Genomic DNA, 23,058 nt, shown 5'->3' with positions numbered 1-23,058 from the left:
TTAGAATCAAACTTTTACCTGGTGGGAACTGGATCTGGTCACGGATGGCTCCCTACCTTCACCCCAGCATCCCTAAAAGTCCATTGTCATGCGGCTTCCCAGGCCTAGACTGGTGGGGTATATATCTGGTCAGAGTCGATGTGGTTCCTGCGGCCTCTAGCCCTTGTTCCCAGCAGATCACTACTGGTCCTGTTCATCCCAACTGTGGCTTCGTCCGCATTCCTCAGAACCACAGAGAACTAGTGGGGCCTCCCGACAGACCTTCCTGCCCTAATGCTCCTGCACTAAGGGGTCCTCCAGGAGATTCTGGGGCCTTCCCATTTGCCAGAGTTTCATTCTGAAACAAAGCATGGGTCCCCTGTGCTCTGAGATTCCCTGGATGTGTGGAGTTTCTGTGTGTGGACACACAGGCACACATTGGCTTGCATCTGTGTGCACGCACACACACGTATGTACATGCAAACACATACACGCAGGGGCAGAGCTTATTCTCGGGAACTTTCCAGAATCTCTACTATTTGTTCCTAGTCAGGAGTAGGGTGGGGATGCTGGGGCTTTAGGGTGACTAAACATTCTTCTGAAACTTTTTGTTTATGGTATAAATTTTATGCTCCCAGTCCTTAAAGGTTTAGGCTTTAATTTTTTTTAATTAAAAAAAAATTGTGTTCTTGAGGCTCACAAGGCTTGTCTCTGCTTTTCTTATGAATCATCCCTCCCCTGGGGGCAATAAATGCCGCTGCCTGACTAGGGGGAGGGCAGAGCATACAAGGAAATGGTGCGAGAGGGAGGGAAGCCCCAATTACTATCTCAAAGCTATAAAGCCAGCTATAAATCAGAAGCTTGGTTTGAAGGTTTTAGAAATTCCAGGTTGTAGAAATCTCAGGGTCCTGCCTAAATGTTCTTGGTCCGTAGAACTCAGAGGGATAGCAAATTATTGGTTTCAAGAGAGGGCACAGAGGGCCAGGCAGGGGTTCTTCTGATCCGGGATTGCACTTGCTGACTCAAGGCTGGTTGGTTTTCACATGTGGACCAGCAAATGGAGCCCGGATTTGAGTTAAGAACCAGAGTCTTCCCTGTGAACTTTTCATTTTTTTAATTTAAAATTTGTATTGTTTCCTTTGAGTAAGCTGCTCGGTGGCTGGAGCTCTCATCTGACTCATTTTATAGAATAATCCTACAACTGAGGTATACACCAAATGGCCTAGGAAACTCTCATGGAAAAACCACACTCCCTACTCTTCATGCTGCATCCCATGTGTGTGCAGGGAGTAACTCAGACTTCTTGAATCCTGCTTTAGATGGCTACGAGTTCCTGGAAATCCTGAAACAGGTGGCCCGAGACAATACAGACAACCCTGACCTGAGCATCGTGTGGATCGACCCGGATGACTTTCCTCTGGTGAGTGGCCCAGACCCAGGCACTGTCCTTGGTTACCTTCACAGCCCCGTGTTTGTGTTTAGTGTGAGACCCAGAAGCATGAAGGAGGATGTGAATTAGGAGGACCATTTGCGGAAACACAGTGACCACCTCTATCCAGTGTGGAAGACCTTGGTGACATTGTGGGGCAACACTGAATTTTGTACCTGGTGCTGACGCTGACATGCTTACACTCACCATTCTCACTCCCTGGAAACCACGGAGCCGTCCACATGAGTGAGCTGGGTGAAATCCTGCTAGCACTTCCGTTCCTGTGCCCCATCCCACCACTACCCTTGCTACAGCCTCTTTCCTGTCCCGGCAGGGGACCATCATTCTCCAGCAACCTGAGATGCTAAGTAATAAAAAATCACACCTGACCATTTTGCAGAGTGAAGAACTTCGTGGAGAGAACTCCAACCTCTTGGAGGGTAGAGACCCTGTCTGTCTTGTTTCATTGTGTTCTCTCAGGTCATAGCATGTTGAATGTGTAAGAAATTTAGAGTCAGAACTCTTGCTCGTGTTAGTGATCAATGGCCAGAAAGCCTTAAGTATGCTTAATTTTAAAGAGAATAAATAGAATTTGTATGGTACATGAGCCCAGTGGTGATGACAATGGATGTAGCTACTGTATGCCAAGAACTATAGTAAATTCTTCACAGGTACCATCTCATCAAACCCTCCCATCAACCCTATATAGTAAGTAAGGACTGTCATAATCCATATCTGACAGATGAAAAGAATAACAGCTGGCAAGGTTAAAGCCACCATGTGGGAGATGTGATATCCTGGTCCAGGTGTGTGTGATGCCAAAGATTTGTCTACTAGTGAGTCAGTAGACTTTAGGCTGAATTTAATTGCTGGTAAGCAGTACAAGTTTAGCTATCAGAGGTTATAAATGTTAACTTCTCTTTTTCTAGGACTTATCATTTTTTGCATATTACATGGCTGATCATATCATGACCAAAAAGCCAAAATTGAGGGAGTTTAATGACCTCAAGGGTCCTGACACCCAATTCTACATACAGAATAAGTGAATCAAAGGCAGAGACTTTCAGGACACTGGGAGCCAAGGTCATAACTCTGGGTAATCATAACAATGTCATGGGCTCATCAGACCCTAAATACCATGATTCTTTAGTTAACCTCTGCCTGGTTGTGTTTCTAGTTTATTTGGACTGCTTTGTCGTGCAAGCTTGCAGATGGTCTGCCGTTGTCCCAACCTACTCTATATGTTTGTTTGCCTTGGTTTTTACAAAGGAGAAATCTTCAGACTGTTCGGATTTCCCAGGTTCCTGATTATCCCCAGTCCCCATCAGGCCATATATTCGCCTTGGAGAGTTCCTGCCACTGGACATTTGCATTGTCTTAGCTCCATGGTCCCTTACTCCTTTTGTCCCGCCCCAGTCAGACATTAGTCCCTGTGGATCCCAAGCCTGGTGAACAAAAAAGCCCTCCTTTTACTTGCATGGCCCTTCACTGCCTTCCCAGCTCATCTCATGGATCAGAGTAGTGCAAGGTAAGGGATTTTAAAATGGAAGCTTGAAAGAGAAGTGGAGTAAAATTGTTCCCTCACCACACGTGAACTATAAAGAGCCACAGTAATTTGGAAATCGTCATTGGACCATCTCTGTAATATTCCTCCTTACAGCTGTCAAAGCTTTTAGATGACATGCTTTCATAGTTTGTGTTATGACCTCTTTTTCTCATACTTCTTTAAAGTACTCGAGGGCTGAGGCCAAGTCTTCAATTTCTGAAGTGCCCACAGCTGTTTGGGAGACCTTTAAGCAAAGGTGACCGATGATGGGAGGGCAGGCGGGTCCAGCCACAATATGTGGCTTTGACAGGGAATGCCCTCTGCCTGTGGTCTAACCTTATTTTTTGTTGCTTCAGCTTGTTGCCTACTGGGAAAAGACTTTCAAGATTGACCTATTCAAGCCACAGATCGGGGTGGTGAATGTGACAGATGTGAGTATCCCTCAGGAAAACTCGCTTTGTCGCCCTTTGTCGTCCTGTTTTCTGCCTGGCAGCCCAGACTGTGACACCACGTATAGGAATCTATCCTCCTCTGAAACGAGCAGGGCCCTTGGCTCTGCCCAAGCTCAGGAAAATTGCCAGTATGGCCCAAGCCTTGCCTCTGAGCCAGTCCCAATCTATGGAGTCATGATTGTCTTCCATGGGCACTTCCATGGAAATACATGGCCCATTTCCTTCCTTCTGGGGCCAGCCCGTCCTGTTTTACCAACTATTTGGAACTTTCCATCCAAGTATGCTGTCCTGTGTTTTCTCCTAAAGCCCAACAACAAATTTGTTTTATACAAAGGAACCCGCACGTGAAACTGCCATTGCACAGTGGGTGATTGAAGGGGCTGCAGGAGGGCAGGAGGAAGATCACGGAGGAGCAGGGGCCACTCCTCACCAGCAGACACCATTGATCTGAGTCTGAGAGAAGCCGGTGTGGTGGACTAGTGGAGCAGGAGGAGCTTTAGACCTCAGTCTCGATGGTTGATACAAGTCCACCATAATAACAAAAACAGAAGGGGAGACAGATACAACAGACAATGAGCAAATAATGGACAGAAAGAGATGGCCCCAGAGAAGTCACTAGAGCCATAATTGATTTGCAGTGGAAATGCTTGTGGATGTTAGCAATGTTATCCCGTTGGTAGGCATTCGGTCACCTTGGGAATTCTACATTTGTTTAGTCTGTAAACTGCTTTTTTAATTAGTAATACTGATTGATAATTTTTAAAACTTACTCAAAACATTTGTAAATAAAACAGTAGCCTATGGGGTGGAAAGCAAAAGTACTTCCCACTGCCCTGACCCCTTTCCTGGTTCCAGTTCCTGAGGGAGCCATTGCTGATAGTGTCATGGCTGTCCTCCCAGAAGTGGCATGTACGTGTTTGCTGTTGTTAGATGGGTATCTTGTAGATATGCTCATGAAATCAGAAGGAAAAAAAATGGTGTGAATATACTTGTGATTCATAATGATACTTGATTCCAATACCCCGGGAACTGCCCCAATTCTGGGCTGCCTCCCACCCTCCAGCACTTTCCACAGGGTCAGGCTCATGCTGGGGATAAGGAGGGCAGGCAGGTCAGGGTAGGGAGAGGGGTCCACCAGGCAGTGCTGGTGACCTGGAGAGACTACTCCAGGGTGGGAAGGGAAGGCAGAAATTCGGGGGGGTGGGGTTGGAGCAGCTGCTGGTCGTAGTGGGCTGGACCTGGCCCATTCCCCTGCCAACCCTCCACAGCCCTGCCTCCATACCCACTCTCCTTCCCCAGAGAGCCTTCTGTGCCAATTATACACACACACAATGGAAACACACTTTTCCTTTTACACTGTACAAGCAGGCTCCTACACACAGCATTCTGCATCGAGGCATGCCCGTCTAACAGTGCACACGTGTTCCTGATGACTGGGCCAGGCTGCTCGGAGCCCTCTGGTTTGGCTGGTCCTTCTGGCACTCACTTGCTCACTCTCTTGCTCTCTCGCTGTACTAGGCTGACAGTGTCTGGATGGAGATTCCTGATGATGATGACCTGCCCACAGCTGAGGAGCTGGAGGACTGGATCGAGGATGTGCTTTCTGGAAAGATAAACACTGAAGATGATGACAGTGAAGAGGGGGATGACGGGGATGATGACGAGGACGATGATGATGATGATGGCAATAATTCTGATGAGGAGTCTAATGACGACAGTGATGATGATGATGAGTAGCCCCGACCCCGGGTGATGGGTGAAAACACAATCACAGCTGCCCACTACCATGCAGACAGCACCAGGGGGCAGCGAGCAGCCCCAGCCTCTGCACACCAGCTCCTTCTCCATTTCCCATGCCTTTTCCCACCCTCTTCTCACCGGGAGCTGTTCCACTCAGCAAACGCCTCTAAACCCAGTAATCCCACTCAGCAGGGACTAGTGGGGAATTATTCCCATGTGGACTGTCTTGATTGTCTTGGAAAAGCTCTTGTTTTTTGCCAGACCGTCACTGGTCATGGCAAGGCCGGAACCTGGCGGTCGGGACAATAATCCTCTGACACCTCAACTCAAGTCTACTTGTCCTTGATGTGATAATAACAGAATTGACAGCCGGCAAACTCAAAGCAGAGAGTGACCTCACAGTCCGAGCCCAGGGAGACCCACGATTCATCCATTTAGCTTCGTGCCTAGAACATCAGTGATAATCCCTCCTTCAAGCGAGAGGTTCCCTCTTAGGAAAGGCTCAGCCTTGGAAACAAGTGTATAAATCAGGTTTTCTTGGCTCTATTAAACGTATTATTTCAAGGGTATGTCAGACCATTATGAATTCAGATCCAAGGGTTTGGATAGCTATCAGGAGGCCTTGATACACATGGGTACAAACGTCACCATCATTTCTAGCACGTTGGGACATAGGATGGGAGGTCGATTTGCTTTCTTAATTTCTTGTCAGTGGCAAGTCTCACATTATACACAAGGGGCTGGGGGAACTGTAAGGATGAAAGGTTTTAAATATTTTTTCTCTAGGGTTCATGCCCTTGATTGAGTCAGCTGGCTTCTTAGCCTGAGCTGGGATCTGGATACACTTTTCTGTTGCTGCTAGTGGGTGCTCCCATTGGGAGTGGAAGTTGGTTTATCCAGAGGTCAATCAATGCTCCATTTGTCAGCCCTCCCACACTTGAGCAGGACAATAGCTAGAGTTCAGAATGGTGCCCCGAGGCACTGAGAAAATCCCAAAGTGCCTTCCAAACTATCTAAAAGTTACATTGTGCTTAGTAGTTTTAGCATTAAGTGTGCTGATATTATGATGTTCTAATTTATTTTCTCAATCTTTTAACACATGTGTAAGACACTGTGCAAATTCTTTGGAAATAGGGTAATTCTTTTATGGAATAGTAGCCAACTAACTCTGTCATTAAACTTCTACTTTGAAAATATTGAGACTATCTTAAACATCCTCTTGGTTTTTCTGATCCTGCTTGTTCTCTCTTGGTTCCTGTCCTACATTTCCATCCCTTCTCTGTTTTTCTTTCTGGCCCCTCTTCCTCTGCCTGCCCTTTAAGTGAGAGTGTTTCACAGTATCTCTCAATTCTAACATTGTTCCAAGGTATTACCATCCATGCCCATCAGCTACCACCTTTGTGCTAATGACCTCCAAGTCTGGGTCTCTAACCTTGACCACTCTCTCGAGTTTTAGATGCTCTCATTGATCTTGGTTTGGATGTTGCACAAGCAATTCAAACAGCAGAGCAAAATCCTAACTCATTTTTTTAAAAAAGATTTTATTTTTATTTATTCATGAGAGACACACACAGAGAAAGGCAGAGACACAGGCAGAGGGAGAAGCAGGCTCTACGCAGGAAGCCCCGTGTGGGACTTGATCCTGGGACTCTGGCATCATGCCCTGAGCCAAAGACAGATGCTCAACCGCTGACCCACCCAGAAGTCCCAAAATCTCAACTCATTACCTTTTCCCCTAAACTTCTCCTCCTCTTCATTGTGTCTCAGATTGGAAGAGTGATATCACCACATATCCAATTGTCTAGGTGGTCTGAAGGGACCCCCTTCCCTTCTGCAACCATGGTATTTTGTGCATACCCCCAAGCATGGAAATTGTCTTTTAGATTGTAGTACATATTTACATGTCTGTCCTTTTGCTAAATTGTAGGCTTCTTGGAGGCAAGGAATTTATTTATCTTTGTATCCTTAGCAGCTAGCACTTTGTCCAGCACAAGGTAGATGCTCATTTATTGAATTGATGGTTGACTAGTTGATTACCTGGAATACCTATGATTCCCCAGCACTATTGGATAACAATGCTTACAAGGCCTCCTTATTTTTATTTCTCCCCCTCATAAATCAAGGCAGACACTTCCCAAGGCAAACTATGCAGCAATCCAGTCAGATCCAACCACACTTCTACTAAGCTCTTGGGGGGGTGTGTGTGTAAATTCAAAGCAACCTTTGAAGCTAATCTTTCAAATAGCCAAAGAATGTAATCTGTCATGAAAGTGGTCTATTCCCCAGCTCAGAAAATTCTCTTGTTCCTGGAGGCCTGAGTAATATGCATTAAGTCTAAGTCATATCATGGTATTCCCATATTAAGAATCACTGAGTGTTAAGCTAGTACTATCTGTAGGTAGTCATGCTGTTTAGTTATTGGTCTAAACCTTTTTAAGCTGGAATTTTTATTGAATGCTTGGTATGTGCCTGGAGCACTATGCTATGTCCTTTACATGTATTATGTCATTTCATCCTTGCAAAGTTCTTATGAAGTAAGCCTTGTTATTATCCCCATTTTACAGATGAAGAAACTAAGACACAGAGGGCCCAAGTAATCTTCCCAGGGTCACACAAACACTGCACAGGAGTATAAGTGTAACCCCATTCCCATTTTTATACTTAAATCAAGGATTTAGACTAAATTCTTTAAATTAATCAAAGGATTCCATTTCTTTTCCTCAGATAGCATCCTGAGATAGACTCAAGTGAATTTCCCATAACCTCTTCTCACTGCTTATACCAAGATACTCTTTCTCTTTTCCTTCTGGAGGCCATAATCACCTTATCCCATATTGAAAATGTAGGGCAATTAGAACAGCAAGATCTGGCTGTCCTGTTGAGAAAAAAAAATCATTGTGTTATCAAGAATGCACAATCATTTTCAGTGTATTAATTAAGTCTTTATGTATTTGTGTGTGCCCATGCATGGTGGGGAGGGGCAGAGACTCCTTAGGAGTCTCCTAAGCAGACTCCTTGCTGAGCACAGAGCCCAATGTGGGGCTTGATCCCAGAACCCTGAGATCATGACCTGAGCTGAAACCAAGAGTCTGACGCCCAACTGCCTGGGATACCTAGGCAATCCCTTAGTGTATTCTTTAAAAGATAATATCTCATAATTAGAAATAAGTTTATCTTTTCCATAATAAGGCTGTGTACTGTCTAGGCCCTAATTCAAATAACACAGGAGGCCCATATTCGAAATATTGTCACTTGTCATAGACCATTACCAAGTAGCTTTTGATCAACCATCCTGATACATGGAGACACATGGACACATGCACCTCTCATAAGTGTTGATGGGTTCTGGGGCTGTGCCCTCCAACTTCCCACTCTCACCAGGGCTTCTCAACCCTGTGCAGTGAGCATCAGAATACTGTCTGCCCAGCTGATATAGAAAAGACAGATAGATGCCTGGCGCCAGCCCAGAGATCATGACGAGCCACCTCCAGAGCTAGAGCTTGACCATCTGCATTTTAGAAAGTGTCACTGGGAACTGACACAAGCCAGGGCTGGGGACCACGGCTCGTCCTCTCCCCCAGGTCATCTCTCCCAGCTCGTGTTTACCAACATCTGTCTCCAGACAGGCTTTCCTGTTTCCAAACCCCTCATTCCAACAGTTTCTCCTGGACAGTTTCATCTGCAGGTCCCAGAGGGCCCTCGAATCAACACGGCTTTGAGGTCTAAAGATCTCTCTAAAATTAGGTCAAGAAGTCAGATGTGCAACATTAATAATAATAAATAATCACCATTATTATAGAAAAACAGCAATTTGGAGACTAGAGATGAGTAAAATAGGCTTCCTAGCTTCCTACCTCCAACTGCAGGCCACCCAAGGGAATCGGGCTTGTAGAGCAGACCCAGGCCATTGCTGCTCAGTGGGCAAGGACGGACGGGAAGGAGAAAAAAAAAAACAGACCCTCCACAATAACTTCACCCCAAGAAACATGGACAAAGGGTTGTTGCCCATTAACCTGCTAATTCTATCTCTGACAAAAGTCCAGCAGCATTCAGGATAAGGTCCTTCTTCATAGATGCAGAGGAGCAGGGGAGAGACATACCCCTCCGACAGTGCTCAAGCCAGAAACCTTAGAGCCATTCCATTGTGTCCTGCTACTGCACTAATTGGGGGCATGTGCTGTGCTCTCCTCTGCACCCACCCCTACCAGGCAACAGGTTTTACAGTCTCTCACCTGGGTTGCCCCAGCTGCTCTCCCATCTCTGAGCCAGCCTGCATGCTGAGATCAAGTGAACTTTCTTTAAGATTTTATTTATTTATTAATGAGAGAGGCACAGGCAGAAGGAGAAGCAGGCTCCCATCAGGGAGCCTGATGTGGGACTCAATCCCAGGACTCCAGGACAAAGGCAGACACTCAACCACTGAGGCACCTAGGTGTCCCTCAAGTGATCTTTCTAAAATGAAAAGCTGATCATGTCACACACATGCTTAAAATTCTTCAGTGGTTCTCTATTCCCAGTAGGTGTTTAAAAAAAATTTTTTAAGACTAAGAGGCCAAAGAGCGAGCTATGAATGGAAAGGGTGTTGACTGCTGAATGTAGAGCTGTGTGCGTGTGGTGGGAGGTTGGGGAGGAGAAAAGAGATAGGTCTTATAAAATAGAAAGTCCTTGAAGCGTCTTTCCTGCCTATGAAGAAAGCAAAGTCTGAGTAGTGCTGATGCTGATGCTGGTGGTAGCTAGGCTCCTGGGTCAGGAAAGGATCAGACTAAATGGGGCAATTTCTGCTACATACTAGCAGTGTCTGTCTTGGAATTAGGGCGTCCAGATAGCTCATTGGGAATTATAGCATCCAGTTGTTATTCTTAGCAGAAGTTGGGTCGGCACCCTTAGCATCAAGATAGGGCGTCAGGTGTAGCTTTGTAATTGGTAAAAGCCAATTTCCTTCACAGGGCACTCAAGGTCTGCATGACCTGCCTTCTAGCCACCTTGCCAGCCTCATCTCTCACAAGCCTCCCAGCCACCTGCCTCCTCTACTCTTAGAACCAGAAGTTGGTAGAAGCTGCCTGGCTGCTTAACAACTCCAAGCCTTGCCTCATGCTCTTCCATAATAGAACACCTGTCTTTTCCCATCTGCCTGGCAAACTCCCAACTATATTAAGTGTAAAGTAAGGTCCATCCTATGACTATTCCGGTCATACCCAGGTGAACGGGCCACCTCATCCACTGAGCCCTCACTGTACCACGTACAAAGCTCTCTTACAGAAGCCACAATTTATCCTGCTTTTACTTATATGTCTTCTTCCCCCTAGTTGTCTCAAAGCAAGCTTAGGGAAAAAGACGTCAGCTAATTCTGTTCCATCCTCAGTGCCTAAGTTCTGATAGGTACTTAGTAAACTTGTTAGACTGAGTACTCTCTAAGCCCTATACAAAGCTAATTGAACAGTGATTAGTACCATGAAGAACATGCTAGTGATTATCAAAAGTTAATCAGCACCATTTTGGCAATGGTGTCATCTGTTCCGATTTGCTTCAAATAACAAATTGCGACTATACAAAAAATAGGAACGCAGAATCTCTTTGACTCAGAGAGGAGTTTCTGATGTGCAATGTTCTTTACTCAGGTTAGCAAAGTCCACTAGAAATACAGGCATCGTGATGAAGAGCAAAGTAGCATGGAGATGACAGTAGAAGTCCCAGGCCCCACTCTCTGGGAACAGAATGCTCCATAGCCCCCTAAGTATCCATTCATTTATTTTAATGTATTTGCAGACCCAAATGCTTGCAAGATGAATTAAGGACCTCTTTTGAATTAATCTGATATTTTACCCATCTGAACTCTTCACAGTAGTGATGGCTAGAATTGTTATTGTTAACCCTAGGATCCTTCAAAATCCCAATGATTCCCCCAAAATAATCATGTGTGATTAGGTTATAGCCAATAGCTTCAGCACTGAGTATGCCATCATGTTCTCATTTACTTATTCACTCAAATATTCAATCAATGGACCTTACAGCTTGTTTAGCACATGCAGATCACAGAAAGCAAAAATGAGTGGACAAGATGGAATGTCTGAGAAAACTCTAGGAAAAGAAATGGTTTAAAGTACCTTGTGCCACCACCATTTTGTCTGAAAATATTACAAATTCTCAGAACCTCAATAACACGTTCAGATGTAAATACAGAGAATGCACCCAAATGTCAAATGTAGTTTTGTTTTTCCACGGCAACATTAGCCTGTATAACTAGATGTTTGCATGACTTGTTGACACCAACAACAAATTGCCAAGCTTCTCTGGAAGCAGGGATACTGTCCCTGGCTGTGCTGCTGCTGGTAGGTCCAGTCTCTGGCACTGGGTATACAGGCAGTGACGTAATTGGTGCCATCTTGATATCCTTCCCTCCACTTCCATAATCTGATAGCTTATCATCTGATCATCTCAATACTTCTCCAAAATTCTATAGCTGTGTGATGGGTAATGAATGAAAAAAGAGAGGAGTCCTTGGTTTATGTCTGCAGCAACTGGAGTCTTTTCTCTAGCAGGGGTTGCTAGTGCAGATTTAAATTATGCATGGATTGGCCAATGGCCCAGAGAAATAGACCTTATGGATAATCTAAACAATGAACATCTTCAAATCAATTGCTATCTCTAACCCCTGTCCATGGAATAGGTTAAGAATTTGTGTCTTATCAGTACTCTATATAGATAAAAAAAGATAGCTGAGGGTAGCAGAAGGCAAGTTCCAACATTTCTTTTTTTTCTAAATTAATTTTAAGTAGGCTCCACACCCAAAGTGGGACTTGAACTCACAACCTGACCCTGAGATCAAGAGTCGCATGCAATACTGACTGAGCCAGCCAGGCGCTCCCACTGTCCCCTTCTCCCCACAACATTTCTGTCATATTATCAAGTTCCTTTTAAATAGACCTATTTTTAAATCAGTCAGTAACGAAAACTGAATTACCAAGCCACTCATCAGAAGATTCCAGTATTCACCCCCCTCACCAATCCAGGGTCTGATGCTTCTCTTCCTCCTTACTTGACTCAAAGATCTTTATTCACTTGCTGATTTACTCAAAAGGCCTATTTCATCTTCATTTCTAGAGCCTAAGATTTTAGTTTTCAGTAATCTATTCATTTAAAACATTCTCTCAAGCATAAAATGATTGCAACAGATTTTCATTACAATGACAATCCACTCTCAGATTCAATCTATCATAGTTATCTTAGTTTTCATAGAAACTTCACAGGTTGTCTTTTTTTTTTTTTAGGATATATTTATTTAAGAGGGGGAGAGAATGAGTGTGAGGGGCAGAGGGAGAGGGAGAGAGAATCTCAAGCAGACTCCCCACTGAGGATGGAACTTGATGTAGGTCTCAAATCTAGGACTCTGGGATCATGACCTGAGCTGAAACCAAGGATGCTTAACTAACTGTACCACCCAGGTGCCCCTTGATGGGTTGTCTTTAAGACAGTATCAAAATTATGCAAGTGTGAAAATGTTCCCTATAAAAGCAGACAACTTTTTAGATTGAAATACATGAAAAAAGGAAGCGAACCACAATTTGGGATTTCTGTTTATTTTTCAAGTTTTACAGTATTAAAAAATGTAACATATAAAATGTTTTACAGTTAATTGGGATGGAGGATCCAAAAGGGAACCAAATAACTTGGCTGCCAGGTACACCATGTCAGTAGTAGATGCTAACATTATTAATGATGGATGTCACAATGAAAAGATATTTCATTACATACACTTCATGGACATAGGTAAACTTACTTTCGCAGATGGTTGCTAGTAGAGTCATTCATTTAGATGTTTGAAATGCCTCAACAGAGCCTGCCACCTGTTTACGCAGGACATCATATTTAGACTTTCTCCTACAGATACAGTGATCGGAGTAGAGACATTAGCAAAACTGCCTCTCCTGGTTACAAGCTATAGTATTAACTACTGAGAAAGAACACAAGGACCTCTGGCCACATCTTTGCACATCTGGCCACATCTTTGCTCTATCCATCAAACAGAGCCAGATGGTTTTGTCACAGAACGTTCTAAGTTCGAAATCCAGAAGCAAAAAATTCTTTCAACACAAGAGCAATTGTCAAATAAACTTATCTGAAGAAGATTTGACTCAGGCCTCCCTAGTCTTCTCTGTAGCATCTTTGCCACTGCACAAGGTCTCATCACCCCAGTAAGACAATACCCACCTGTGCTCATTCTGGTTAGTGTCCTGCACTCCACACAATAGTAGTGCTCATAAACTACTTGGAAATAAAATTTGGTTAATGTCATCATTTAGGGGTCTCAGGGAATTTGCTATTTAAAGCCTCCATCCTGTGAATCCATTATAAAAATAAGGATTTACCACCAAGGTTTGAATTTTACATCTTTCTTTTTTCTTTCTTTCTTTCTTTCTTTCTTTCTTTCTTTCTTTCTTTCTTTCTTTCTTTCTTTCTTTCTTTCTTCTTTCCTTCCTTCCTTCCTTCCTTCCTTCCTTTTTTTGAGGATGATGAACAACATTAAGTGAACATTCCATTATTTCTGTGACCAAGGGGCACTGGCACATGAAAACCCACTGCCACCTCTTTCTACCTGGCCCCTGGAATGGTGACAGTGTGCAACGACACGAGTTAAACTAGACTCATCATCCACAGATCAGCTGCCTGGGTTCCACTGCTAATTCCCTGAGCAACAGTCACTGAACCTCAGAGATGAAGCTTTCCTAGGCTTTGGGCTCATGGGGAGCTTCAGAGCTCCTAAATGATCAGTTCCTCCAGAATGAAAACTCCTGTCATAAGAGAAAGCTCCGATAAATATAAGCAAACACAACACCAGACAACTATACATTCAAATATTTTTAAGCAAATATAATTTCAGTGCCCAAAGAAGTGCCGAAAGGCACTCTTACGATAAAAGCCTGGGGGTTTTCACATTTGCTCTCCAGGCTTAAGAGTATTTTTATCCTACTAAGACAAAACATTGGTGTGTTTTCAAGCTGCAAGACATATAAACTGTAGATTCTTAGTGTCATTTTGGAAGTGGCCTTTTACAGTACTGCTTCAGATATTAGAAGTCTGCTGTTATGCTGGGGGGACTCAAAGACAACCCATTAAAGATATTTTACAGGTGAAACAGAGCAAATTGGATTATCTAAGTAGAAATGGGATGGTGCATGGGAGACCCACGGAGTCCTCAACTTCCTATCTTATTAGTTTTATCATTTCTCTTCTACCCTTTTAAAATCTGTCCTGATTCCAAATGAGTAGCCAAGCTGAGGAATGTATCAGCTTCATTTTCCTGTGCTCTGAAGAAAATGAACAGCTTGAAAGAAAAGGGTAGTTTGTGCACAATGGAACAGAATCTTAAAGACATTAGAAGAGAGGAAAACCATGTTTTCAGACTTCTGTTTTATGTATGTTCTGTTAAAACTCTTGAGGGCAAATGTGGGGAAAAACAGTGGGATGTGAAATGCCTGCTGCGAACACACAGGTCAAGGAGGGAGGCCAGGGGACCCCAGTTCCAGACCTCTGGAGGCTGGGACTGCAGGTGGTGCCTTTACCACCCTAACCAGAGGGAGTGGAGCACCAGTGAAGGGTTCCTCAGCTTGAGAAGAGGCCAGGTCTGCCCCTGCCCAGCTCCCTGCCTGGGTTGGAGGGCCAGAGGGGCCAAAGTAAAGGACAGCTACCAGAACAACAGCTCCTTGGTCTATGTGTGGTGCTAGCAGGGCTAGTTTTCCCAGGGGAAGGGCATTCACAAATTCTTTCAATTTAGAAATCCTATGAAATTTGCCAGCACGATGGAGATGCTCCCTCGGCCCACAACTCTGGTACAAAATGGAAGAACGAAAGGGATCCCACTCCCTGGGAGGAACCCTCAACCCAGGTTCTGATTCCAGGTTAGGGGTCCTCAGCTCCCTTATCCACATTCCAAAATGCCAGCTTGTTTTAGATCACACATCAAGGTGCAGTGAGTGAGGTGCTGGAGTCAGACATTAGATTTGAAATCCCATTCACTAGCCAGGAGACCTGAGACAAGTCCCTCCCTCTCTGATCGTCCTCTTCCGCCCATTAAACTGAGAGAACTGCCTAAAAGGAGTTCATGTTCTAGAACAGCACCTGAATACGTAATACCTGATAAATGTGCTGGTACTCTTCTCTTCCTTGTGTGGCCAGAATACATCTTGTCAAAAACATGATCTGAAATCTAATGTTCTCAGCATCCACTTGGTTAAAGGGCAATACAGGCAACTTCAATGTAGCATCTAAACTACCTTGGTTCACTGCTGCGCTGAATACCATTCAAGAACTGTGCTATGGGCTTAAAAACAATTCATATTTTATTTATGATGGAATATGACCAGAAGCTTACATAGTAAAATCACAGTCGTGATTTTTTTTGTAACAAGATCCATAAAGCATAAATGCTACCCATAAATGCATTACTTTACAATTGCAGGATCTCTGCTGGATGACTTAAATATTAACATTTCTGTGCTACTTTTGATAATCAATCTTATTTTTCTTTATGAAGCTCAACTTTTAAGTTATATTGAAAAATAGATAGTAAGGCTTCCAGGGTGGTAAAGTTGGAGCAGTAATTATCACAAAGCTTGACCTTTCTTTCTCTGTTTCTTGCTGTTTTCAGGCCATAGGGTTCTAAGGCAAGAAAGAGTCTAATGGATTGCCTGCAGGACATCAAGCTTTCCAGAAGACACTTCTATGCTAAAGCCATTTACTCCTGGGGAGAAGCCAGTGTAACTGCCAGGACGGAATAAAGAGCCAGGGGAGAAGTAAACTGGCTTTAGAGCAGCCTTCCAGAAAATGGGTGCTGTTAGGAAATCCCTCCCCCATGGGCCACAGGCAGAAACACACTCTGAAGACATTCACCCATACAAACACATGTCTAAGTTACTTGTTGAAGGGACACCCACCAGCTACACACAACACAGAGGTTCCAAAGGCCTCACACATAAACGTGCCATCTGTGTGGTAATTCGACTCAGAGCCATGCACACATATATATGGAAAACACACAGCTACCATTTAGGGAGACTTGCATCGCACGATCCAGCCAGAGGGAGTGTGAACCAAGGATCTGATTCTCTTGGTTTCACAGAGACTAACCCTTCCCCAGGTGCGGGTGGGAGGTGGGGGGAGGAGGGGCAAGGCAATGATTTACGCCATCCTGACAGGCTGGGGGCTTGCCACAGAGCTACAGCCTCATCTAAATATGCCTGCAAAACCAAGAGGAGCCCCAAGTATGGTGAAAGGGGAGGGGGACACCCCATCTCATCCTCCCCAACAGCAGCCCAGCCACCACCACCTCCCTGCTGGAAAGGAGCTCCAGCTCCAGGAACGAACCCCAATGTGACGCGTGCACGTGCACACACGTGCTCCAGGGCCACTCACCTCCACCCACTTCTATACAGAATTTGTCCTATCCGTAGACTTGAAAGGGGAGGACAGAGAGGAAGACAGGGGATGATGACAGCTGGGCAAAAACCTGCTCAAGCATCTTCTCAAAGGCTTACCTGATGAACTTTAGCAGAAACATTCAGCATTCTGACTTAACTGATTGATGCAAAGGATGGGAAAAGTATAACACCTTCAAGATCCTTCCAACTCTGAGCATGCAGACTTTTTAACATTCAGTTCACGGATGATTAAGAAGTATCATCCCCTTCAGAAGTATATGTTGAACAGCAAGTTAGCCACTGGTTAAGACACTGCCGAGGGTAGGGAGAGAGAGATCTCAGGCATGGGCTCCCTACAGGGTCCTCTCCACCAAACATTTTAACTTCCACGTTTTAATAACTGAGGTTGAAAGTCATAGAAAATCTATAAACATTTAAGGCAAATGAAATCTTACCTCCTCTCCTGTGAAGTCTCATGTATTTTACTAGCCCTAGGGCACTTTACCTGCTTTTTAAGAATAGCCTATTGGTTCCAAGAAGTGAAATAAAAATGCTTCGCGCTCGGCTGTGTGACGAGGCTTTCTGAAACCTTCAATCTTTTTAATGCCATTTACATTGTTCCCACTGCACCAGTAACTCAAGTTATTAAGATTTTCAAAGTGCAAAGCCTTTATACAAAGATCCTACATTTTATTTTGTTATTCTTTCAAAAGGGACTCAATACAAAGTCAGTGTAAAAAAATCAATATCCAATTTAAAAGCGAAACAATAATTTCAGAAAGTCTTGACATTCTCCTATGTAAAGACTGGGGGGAGAGACAAGGGGGTGGACAGAAAATAAATTCCTTATTTTAAACCTTTCTTCACCCTGCTGGGAATGAAAATAGGCACCAAAGCCATGATTCCATCTTCACCCCTTCTGGCCTGGTAGCTTAAGACAGGGTTGGAAGCACAATATTTTAGGGTGCAAATGAATAGTGTCATCACGAACTCCATGTTCTGTATATGCACCACAGCAACTACTTATGGCATCTTCAGCTGCTATGCTCCTGATGCAGAAGCCTGTGACACACTTAGTCTGGGACATCATAACTGTGACCCAGCTAAGGTCCCATGCACTTTGACCATCCCTTGTCCTATCTCCCCAAAATATATTTCCTGAGAAAGTCATCATCATTGTAAGGAATGTCCACTTCAAAAACTAAGAACAGAAGCACCATGGTTACATGGTATGTGTTTTCCATAAACAGGACCACGTAGTTACATAGCACATCTTGGCTGCATGCCACACCGACTGGTACCTTCCTTCTATTCCAACACATCATTTTGAGCTGCAGGCTTTTGATTCAAGAATGCTGTTCGCTTTTTCAGGTACAGGTGTATTAAGAAGTATCCAAAGCCAATTCTGATTGTAAAAAATGATACACAAATACAGCACCCCTTTTTGGAATGCACAAACCAGGACGGGTACTTGCGGTCGCAAAGAGCATTGAGACAGTGTCTCCCTTTTCTAAAGCGAGGTGACTGGACACCCCAAATCCCTAGGAGAAGCAAGGGTTAATACTCTGGAAAGGTCTGCCTATCCAGTGGATACAGGAAGGCAAATGGAGGCACAGGCGGGAGTGCCCCTGCAGCAGGGCTCTGCCAAGATGGCTTGCCACCTACCCCCCGGCCATGGCTGCTCCCCCGGGCCAAGGCTGAGCCTCCTGACACCAGCTGCATTTAAGAAACAGATCACAGATGAATCGTTTGGGATCGTAAGATTGGCTCCCCACCTTTCCCTTCCCCTAGCTCTGCTGCTCACCCACTCTCTCTCCCCACTTTACCAAGAACTACAAGGAATTCTAACACCAGGGCCAAAGTAGCCCCTTCCCTGGTGGCTGAGGTCATGAGCTGCACAGTGATGGTGGTCAGAAATCAGGGACCGGACAGCAGCGGCTGTCACTGCAGTGGGCACTGTTTGGTCTCCCTTGGCAGGGCAGCTTGCTATGAAGCCTTGCGAGGGCTTAGCTCCCCGGGGAAATTAGAGGCTCCAGGCTGCACCTGCCAGTCCCTGAGTGGCAGTATCTGTCTTCCCCTAGGTCCCTGTGAGCAGTGGGGAGGACAGGTGGGAGGGGAGGGGCTCCTGCTGCCTAACAGGGACACTCTGGCAGGCTTGCTCTCCCAGTGTTCTCCTTGGTTGGCATTCTAGGCTTCTTTACGCAGACAGTCCGTGGCACCCGCTGGAGGCAGCACACAGGGCCTGTGAGCACACAGGAAGAGCCAGGTCCTGGGCAGCTCTGAAGGCTGGGCTTCCCCGGCCAGGGCTACCAGTCAGGTGGGAGTGTGGTGTGTACAGGGAAGGGTGGATGGCATGAGACGAGTGGGCAATCATGGGATCTGCAAACCTACACAAACAGGGTCAGAAACAGGACAGGTAGGTTTTCTCTGGGGGCAGGGGGGACCAAAATCAAATCACTGAGAGCTGTAAACAGTGCACATTTTTTGTTGTGACCTTTCTCAGCAGAATCTAAGGCAACAGAGAACAGAGACGAAGGCAGGTATTTCTGGAGCAGCCCCGGGGCTCCCGTGGGTGACGTGGAACTGGACGTTTACACACCCAAGCACGTACATGGACGTGTCATGTCTGGTTTCCCAAAACGGAATGAAGACGTGTCCCGCCCCCGGGAGTCTCGGAGGGGTCGGACCAGAAGCGCCAGGAGGGCGTGATCCTGGATGAGAGGTGGGGGGACCAGCTGCTGTAAGGCGAGGCTCCCAAGGACCACCTGCTCCGCTTTGGTTTACAGCTGTCACACAATTGCCAGGGAACCGCTTCGCGAGAAGTCCCATCCACGAAAGTTAGATGTCGTCCGTCACTTTTTTCCAGGGTGGACATCCCCTGCTTCCTTCCAGATAAAGTGCAGATGGTCGAAGGATATTGGTTTATCATCTGCCAGTTCCAGGCAGCAATGAGGAATAATAATAATAATAAAAAAAAAAGATGCCCCTCTGGTATACATATAGATATCTCTCTCTCTCTCTCTCTATATATATATATATATGTATATATATATATATTCTTTTTTTTTTTTTTGTAATAAAGCCACACATAGAAAACTTTTAAACCGAGGTCTCGGACTGCAAGCGTAGGACAAACTTGTGAGATTTGGGGTCTATGAACTCTTCTGAGAGCACGATGAATGGAATTCTCTTCACATTGACCACGAGGCTGAAGTCCAAGCATTTCAGGACGAAGACGATTCCGTCCCGCAGTCCACTCGTCACGGCCTCGTCGCTAACCAGCCTCCACTGCGTCGAGAGCCAGCGCTCCTTGTCATATTGCAGGGTAGGGCCCGCATTGAGGTAACGTTCTAGAAAGGCCTGAGAAAGAAGGGGAATGGCCATTAGAGAAAAAATAGCCTGCTATGCTGAGGGCAGGGCTGCAGGGGCGTATCCACCTTACACTGATGGAGAGGGTGCCCAGCAAACCAAGACAGAACCCAGCCAATCCCGCCGGATTCCCATCAGACCCTCCCAAGGGGTCCTTGCTGAGTTCTTGTTGGGGGAGGGAAGCCTCCCTGGACTTGCTCATTCCCCTCTGCTGACTTGCAACCAGAGGTGGGGCAGGTGGGGGGCTGGCGGCTATGTGTGCCCACAGGCCATCTCCGAGGCACCAGTCTGGCCAAGGCACGGCTCCAGGGCACATGCCACTTGTAATTGCACTGCGTCTCCTGCTCCTTCACAGAAAGCTGCTTTGGGCAAAGGGCCGGCCACAGGGAAGGCATGCTCTGCAACTCACAGGTTGTCTCGGGACAAGGCACTAGACCTCCCTGTAAGTGGGGATAGGATCAGCTCCTAACTCGGGCCCCAGGGTGGCTCAGGGCATGATCCCAGAGTTCCGGGATCGAGTCCTGCATCTGGCTTCCTGCCTGGAGCCCGCTTCTCCCTCTGCCTGTGTCTCTGCCTCTCTCTCTTTCTGTTGTCTCTCATGAATAAATAAAATCTTTAAAAAGAAAAACAAACAAAACCAAAAAACAGCTCCTAATTCACAAGGCCACTGGCAAGGATGACGTGGTTGCCTCTAACCGTCTAATGGCACAAGGTAAAAGCCCAGCCAGTGTGGGCGATGGTGCTTTCCTGTGGGGTCAAGTGTGCCCGGGGCAGGTCGGAGGGATGCCAGAGCCCATGTCCCCATCCCTCCCATGCCTCTCCTGCTCCAGCAGTGCTTAGCTTGTGGGAGCTCTTGGATACCCCCTGCCCTCCCACCACCCATGATGTTCACATGCACTGTTCCTCCTGGGCCCTTAAATTTCAGACCGCTCCCTGCATCTCCGGGCAGAGTAACACACCTCCTCCAAGGGCTTATAATCATCAGTCTGAGTCCCTTGTGACATTTACATCCCTAACAATTGCGTGTCTGTCTCCCACACTGGACTACACCCTCCTGGAGGGCAGGAACTTTTTTTTAAATCTGAATTTCCAATGTGCCTGGACGTAACAGGAGCTCAATAGCATGTGCATTAAATCGATAAATATGCTGACTTAGCTGTAAGAAAAGAGAAGAAAGAATGAGCCAGTGATTCAGACAGGATATGCTGGGATCTATCATTCTGGTCCTAGACACAGGTCAAGGATGCTTTCTGTGTGGTATCCTCTTCCATCCACACCTCACTGCTGCTGCCAAGGACATTATTTCTGACCTGTAAGCATATATTCTAAGGCAGGAAGTAGAGCCACGCTGAGGCGTGTGTGTTGAGACACACTTCTAATATAAAAATAGCTCTTATGAATCATAAGAAAAAGATACAGCTCAGCAATGAGAGAACTAAAATTAATAAGATAATTTATAGAATATTAATAGAAAACTAACACAAGAAGATGTTCTATGACATAAATAATTCATGAAATATGAATTCAAGTAACAAATTTTTTTGTCTCTTATGTGGGCAACGAGTATAAAAAGAATGGCAACAGCCGATACGTCAAGTAAGTGGGGGAAAGAAACAGAGTCACATCCCAAAGGCTAACGTGTAAAAACAGTGTCCCTTTGAAGGACAATGTAGCAGGATCTGTACCCTTGATCTATGTGTTCCTCTATCAGAAATTTATACTTTGGAAATACTTGCATGGATGCACAGAGACACCTGTGAAAAACACACTTGCGGCACCACTGTTTGGATGAGAGGTTGGCAAACTTTTCTCTAACATAAATATTTTCAGCTTCGCAAGCCACACTGTGTCACGACTGCTCAACTTGGCCTGTGTAGAGAGAAAGCAGCCATAGATGATGTGGAAATAAAAGGGTGTGGTTGTGGTCCAATAAAACTCGATTATCAGAAACAGTCAAGCCCTGATTAAAACTAAGGAAAGATGTTAATCCAAGTGCACGTTGTAAGTAAGCATCAGTCACACCGATTGATCGTGGTGTTCAGTAGGATAGGATGCAGCTATTATGGAAAGAGTTAGAGCTTTATGACAGGGGCCTGGAAGTACTGACAGGGAAAAACAGTACAGGGATAGTTTTAAGTAAAAAAAAAAAAGTAAGCTTCCAAGTTCCGTGTGTATATGTGTGTGGTATGAACTCCCATTTGTGGTTTGCTTTTTTTTCCACCTCTGCTTTAAACACACACACACACACACACACACACACACACACACCTCCAAAAGCATATGCACCAACTCCTCATCACCGAGAACCATTTAGGGTAGGAGAATGGAAACTTCCCTTTGCACGTGATATTTTTCTTTTTTTTTTTTAAAGAATCATTTATTTATTTGAGAGAGTGCATGCATGAGCGTGGGGGGAGGGGCAGAGGCAGAGGGAGAGAGAATTTTAGAGCAGACTCTGTGCTGAACGCAGAGCCTGACGCAGGGCTCGATCCCTCGATCCTGAGATCATGACCTGAGCTGAAACCAAGAGCTTGCTGCTTAACTGCATCACCCAGGCACCCCCATTATCTTTTTCTTCAATGCCTGATTTTTACACAAAGAAAGGGTATCAATTATTTTTAAGTCAGTAAAGTATACACTTTTTAAATGGAAATGGAAGCAACAAGGAAGCTAAAAGATTAATATCGTGTTCATATTTTTTTTGCATTGTTTTTTGTAACTTAATATACTAACAAAGGGGATCCCTGGGTGGCGCAGCGGTTTGGCGCCTGCCTTTGGCCCAGGGCGCGATCCTGGAGACCCGGGATTGAATCCCACGTCAGGCTCCCGGTGCATGGAGCCTGCTTCTCCCTCTGCCTGTGTCTCTGCCTCTCTCTCTGTCTCTCTGTGACTATAATAAATAAATAAAAATTTAAAAAAAAATATACTAACAAAGATTCCTTCTATTTTTAACAGGTGATATGCCATAATAATTTAGAAGCCACTGTTCTATTTTTAAGTTATGTCCAGTTTGGAGTTATTCCAGATTATTTTGCAAAGCACGTATTTTTGTGTATGCATCCGATTGTGCTGAGCACTTTTTCTAGGAGAGGGATTAGCGAGTCAAAGAATATGCAAAGCTTTACAGAT

The 23,058-nt window shown here is 45.1% G+C and overlaps 2 protein-coding genes across 4 annotated transcripts in view; one reads left to right on the top strand and one right to left on the bottom strand.

Moving 5' to 3' along the window:
- Positions 1 to 6,339, top strand: part of CASQ2 (calsequestrin 2) — a 63,374-nt gene extending 57,035 nt beyond the window's left edge. The window contains exons 9-11 of the mRNA XM_055312142.1: positions 1,299 to 1,399; positions 3,311 to 3,385; positions 4,925 to 6,339. Of these exons, the coding sequence (XP_055168117.1) occupies positions 1,299 to 1,399; positions 3,311 to 3,385; positions 4,925 to 5,143 (395 nt within the window). The 3' untranslated portion in view covers positions 5,144 to 6,339. The remainder of the gene's footprint in view (positions 1 to 1,298; positions 1,400 to 3,310; positions 3,386 to 4,924) is intronic.
- Positions 6,340 to 12,707: 6,368 nt separating this feature from the next.
- Positions 12,708 to 23,058, bottom strand: part of VANGL1 (VANGL planar cell polarity protein 1) — a 54,148-nt gene continuing 43,797 nt past the window's right edge. For all 3 annotated transcript variants that reach the window (XM_055312253.1, XM_055312252.1, XM_055312254.1), the window contains one exon: positions 12,708 to 19,920. In XM_055312253.1, coding sequence (XP_055168228.1) covers positions 19,660 to 19,920 — 261 coding nt within the window. In that variant the 3' untranslated portion in view covers positions 12,708 to 19,659. The remainder of the gene's footprint in view (positions 19,921 to 23,058) is intronic.

Source organism: Nyctereutes procyonoides, unplaced genomic scaffold (genome assembly GCF_905146905.1).
Source record: "Nyctereutes procyonoides isolate TBG_1078 unplaced genomic scaffold, NYPRO_anot_genome, whole genome shotgun sequence".
NCBI classification, from domain to species: domain Eukaryota; kingdom Metazoa; phylum Chordata; class Mammalia; order Carnivora; family Canidae; genus Nyctereutes; species Nyctereutes procyonoides.
This window is presented reverse-complemented; position numbering and strand designations above follow the sequence as displayed.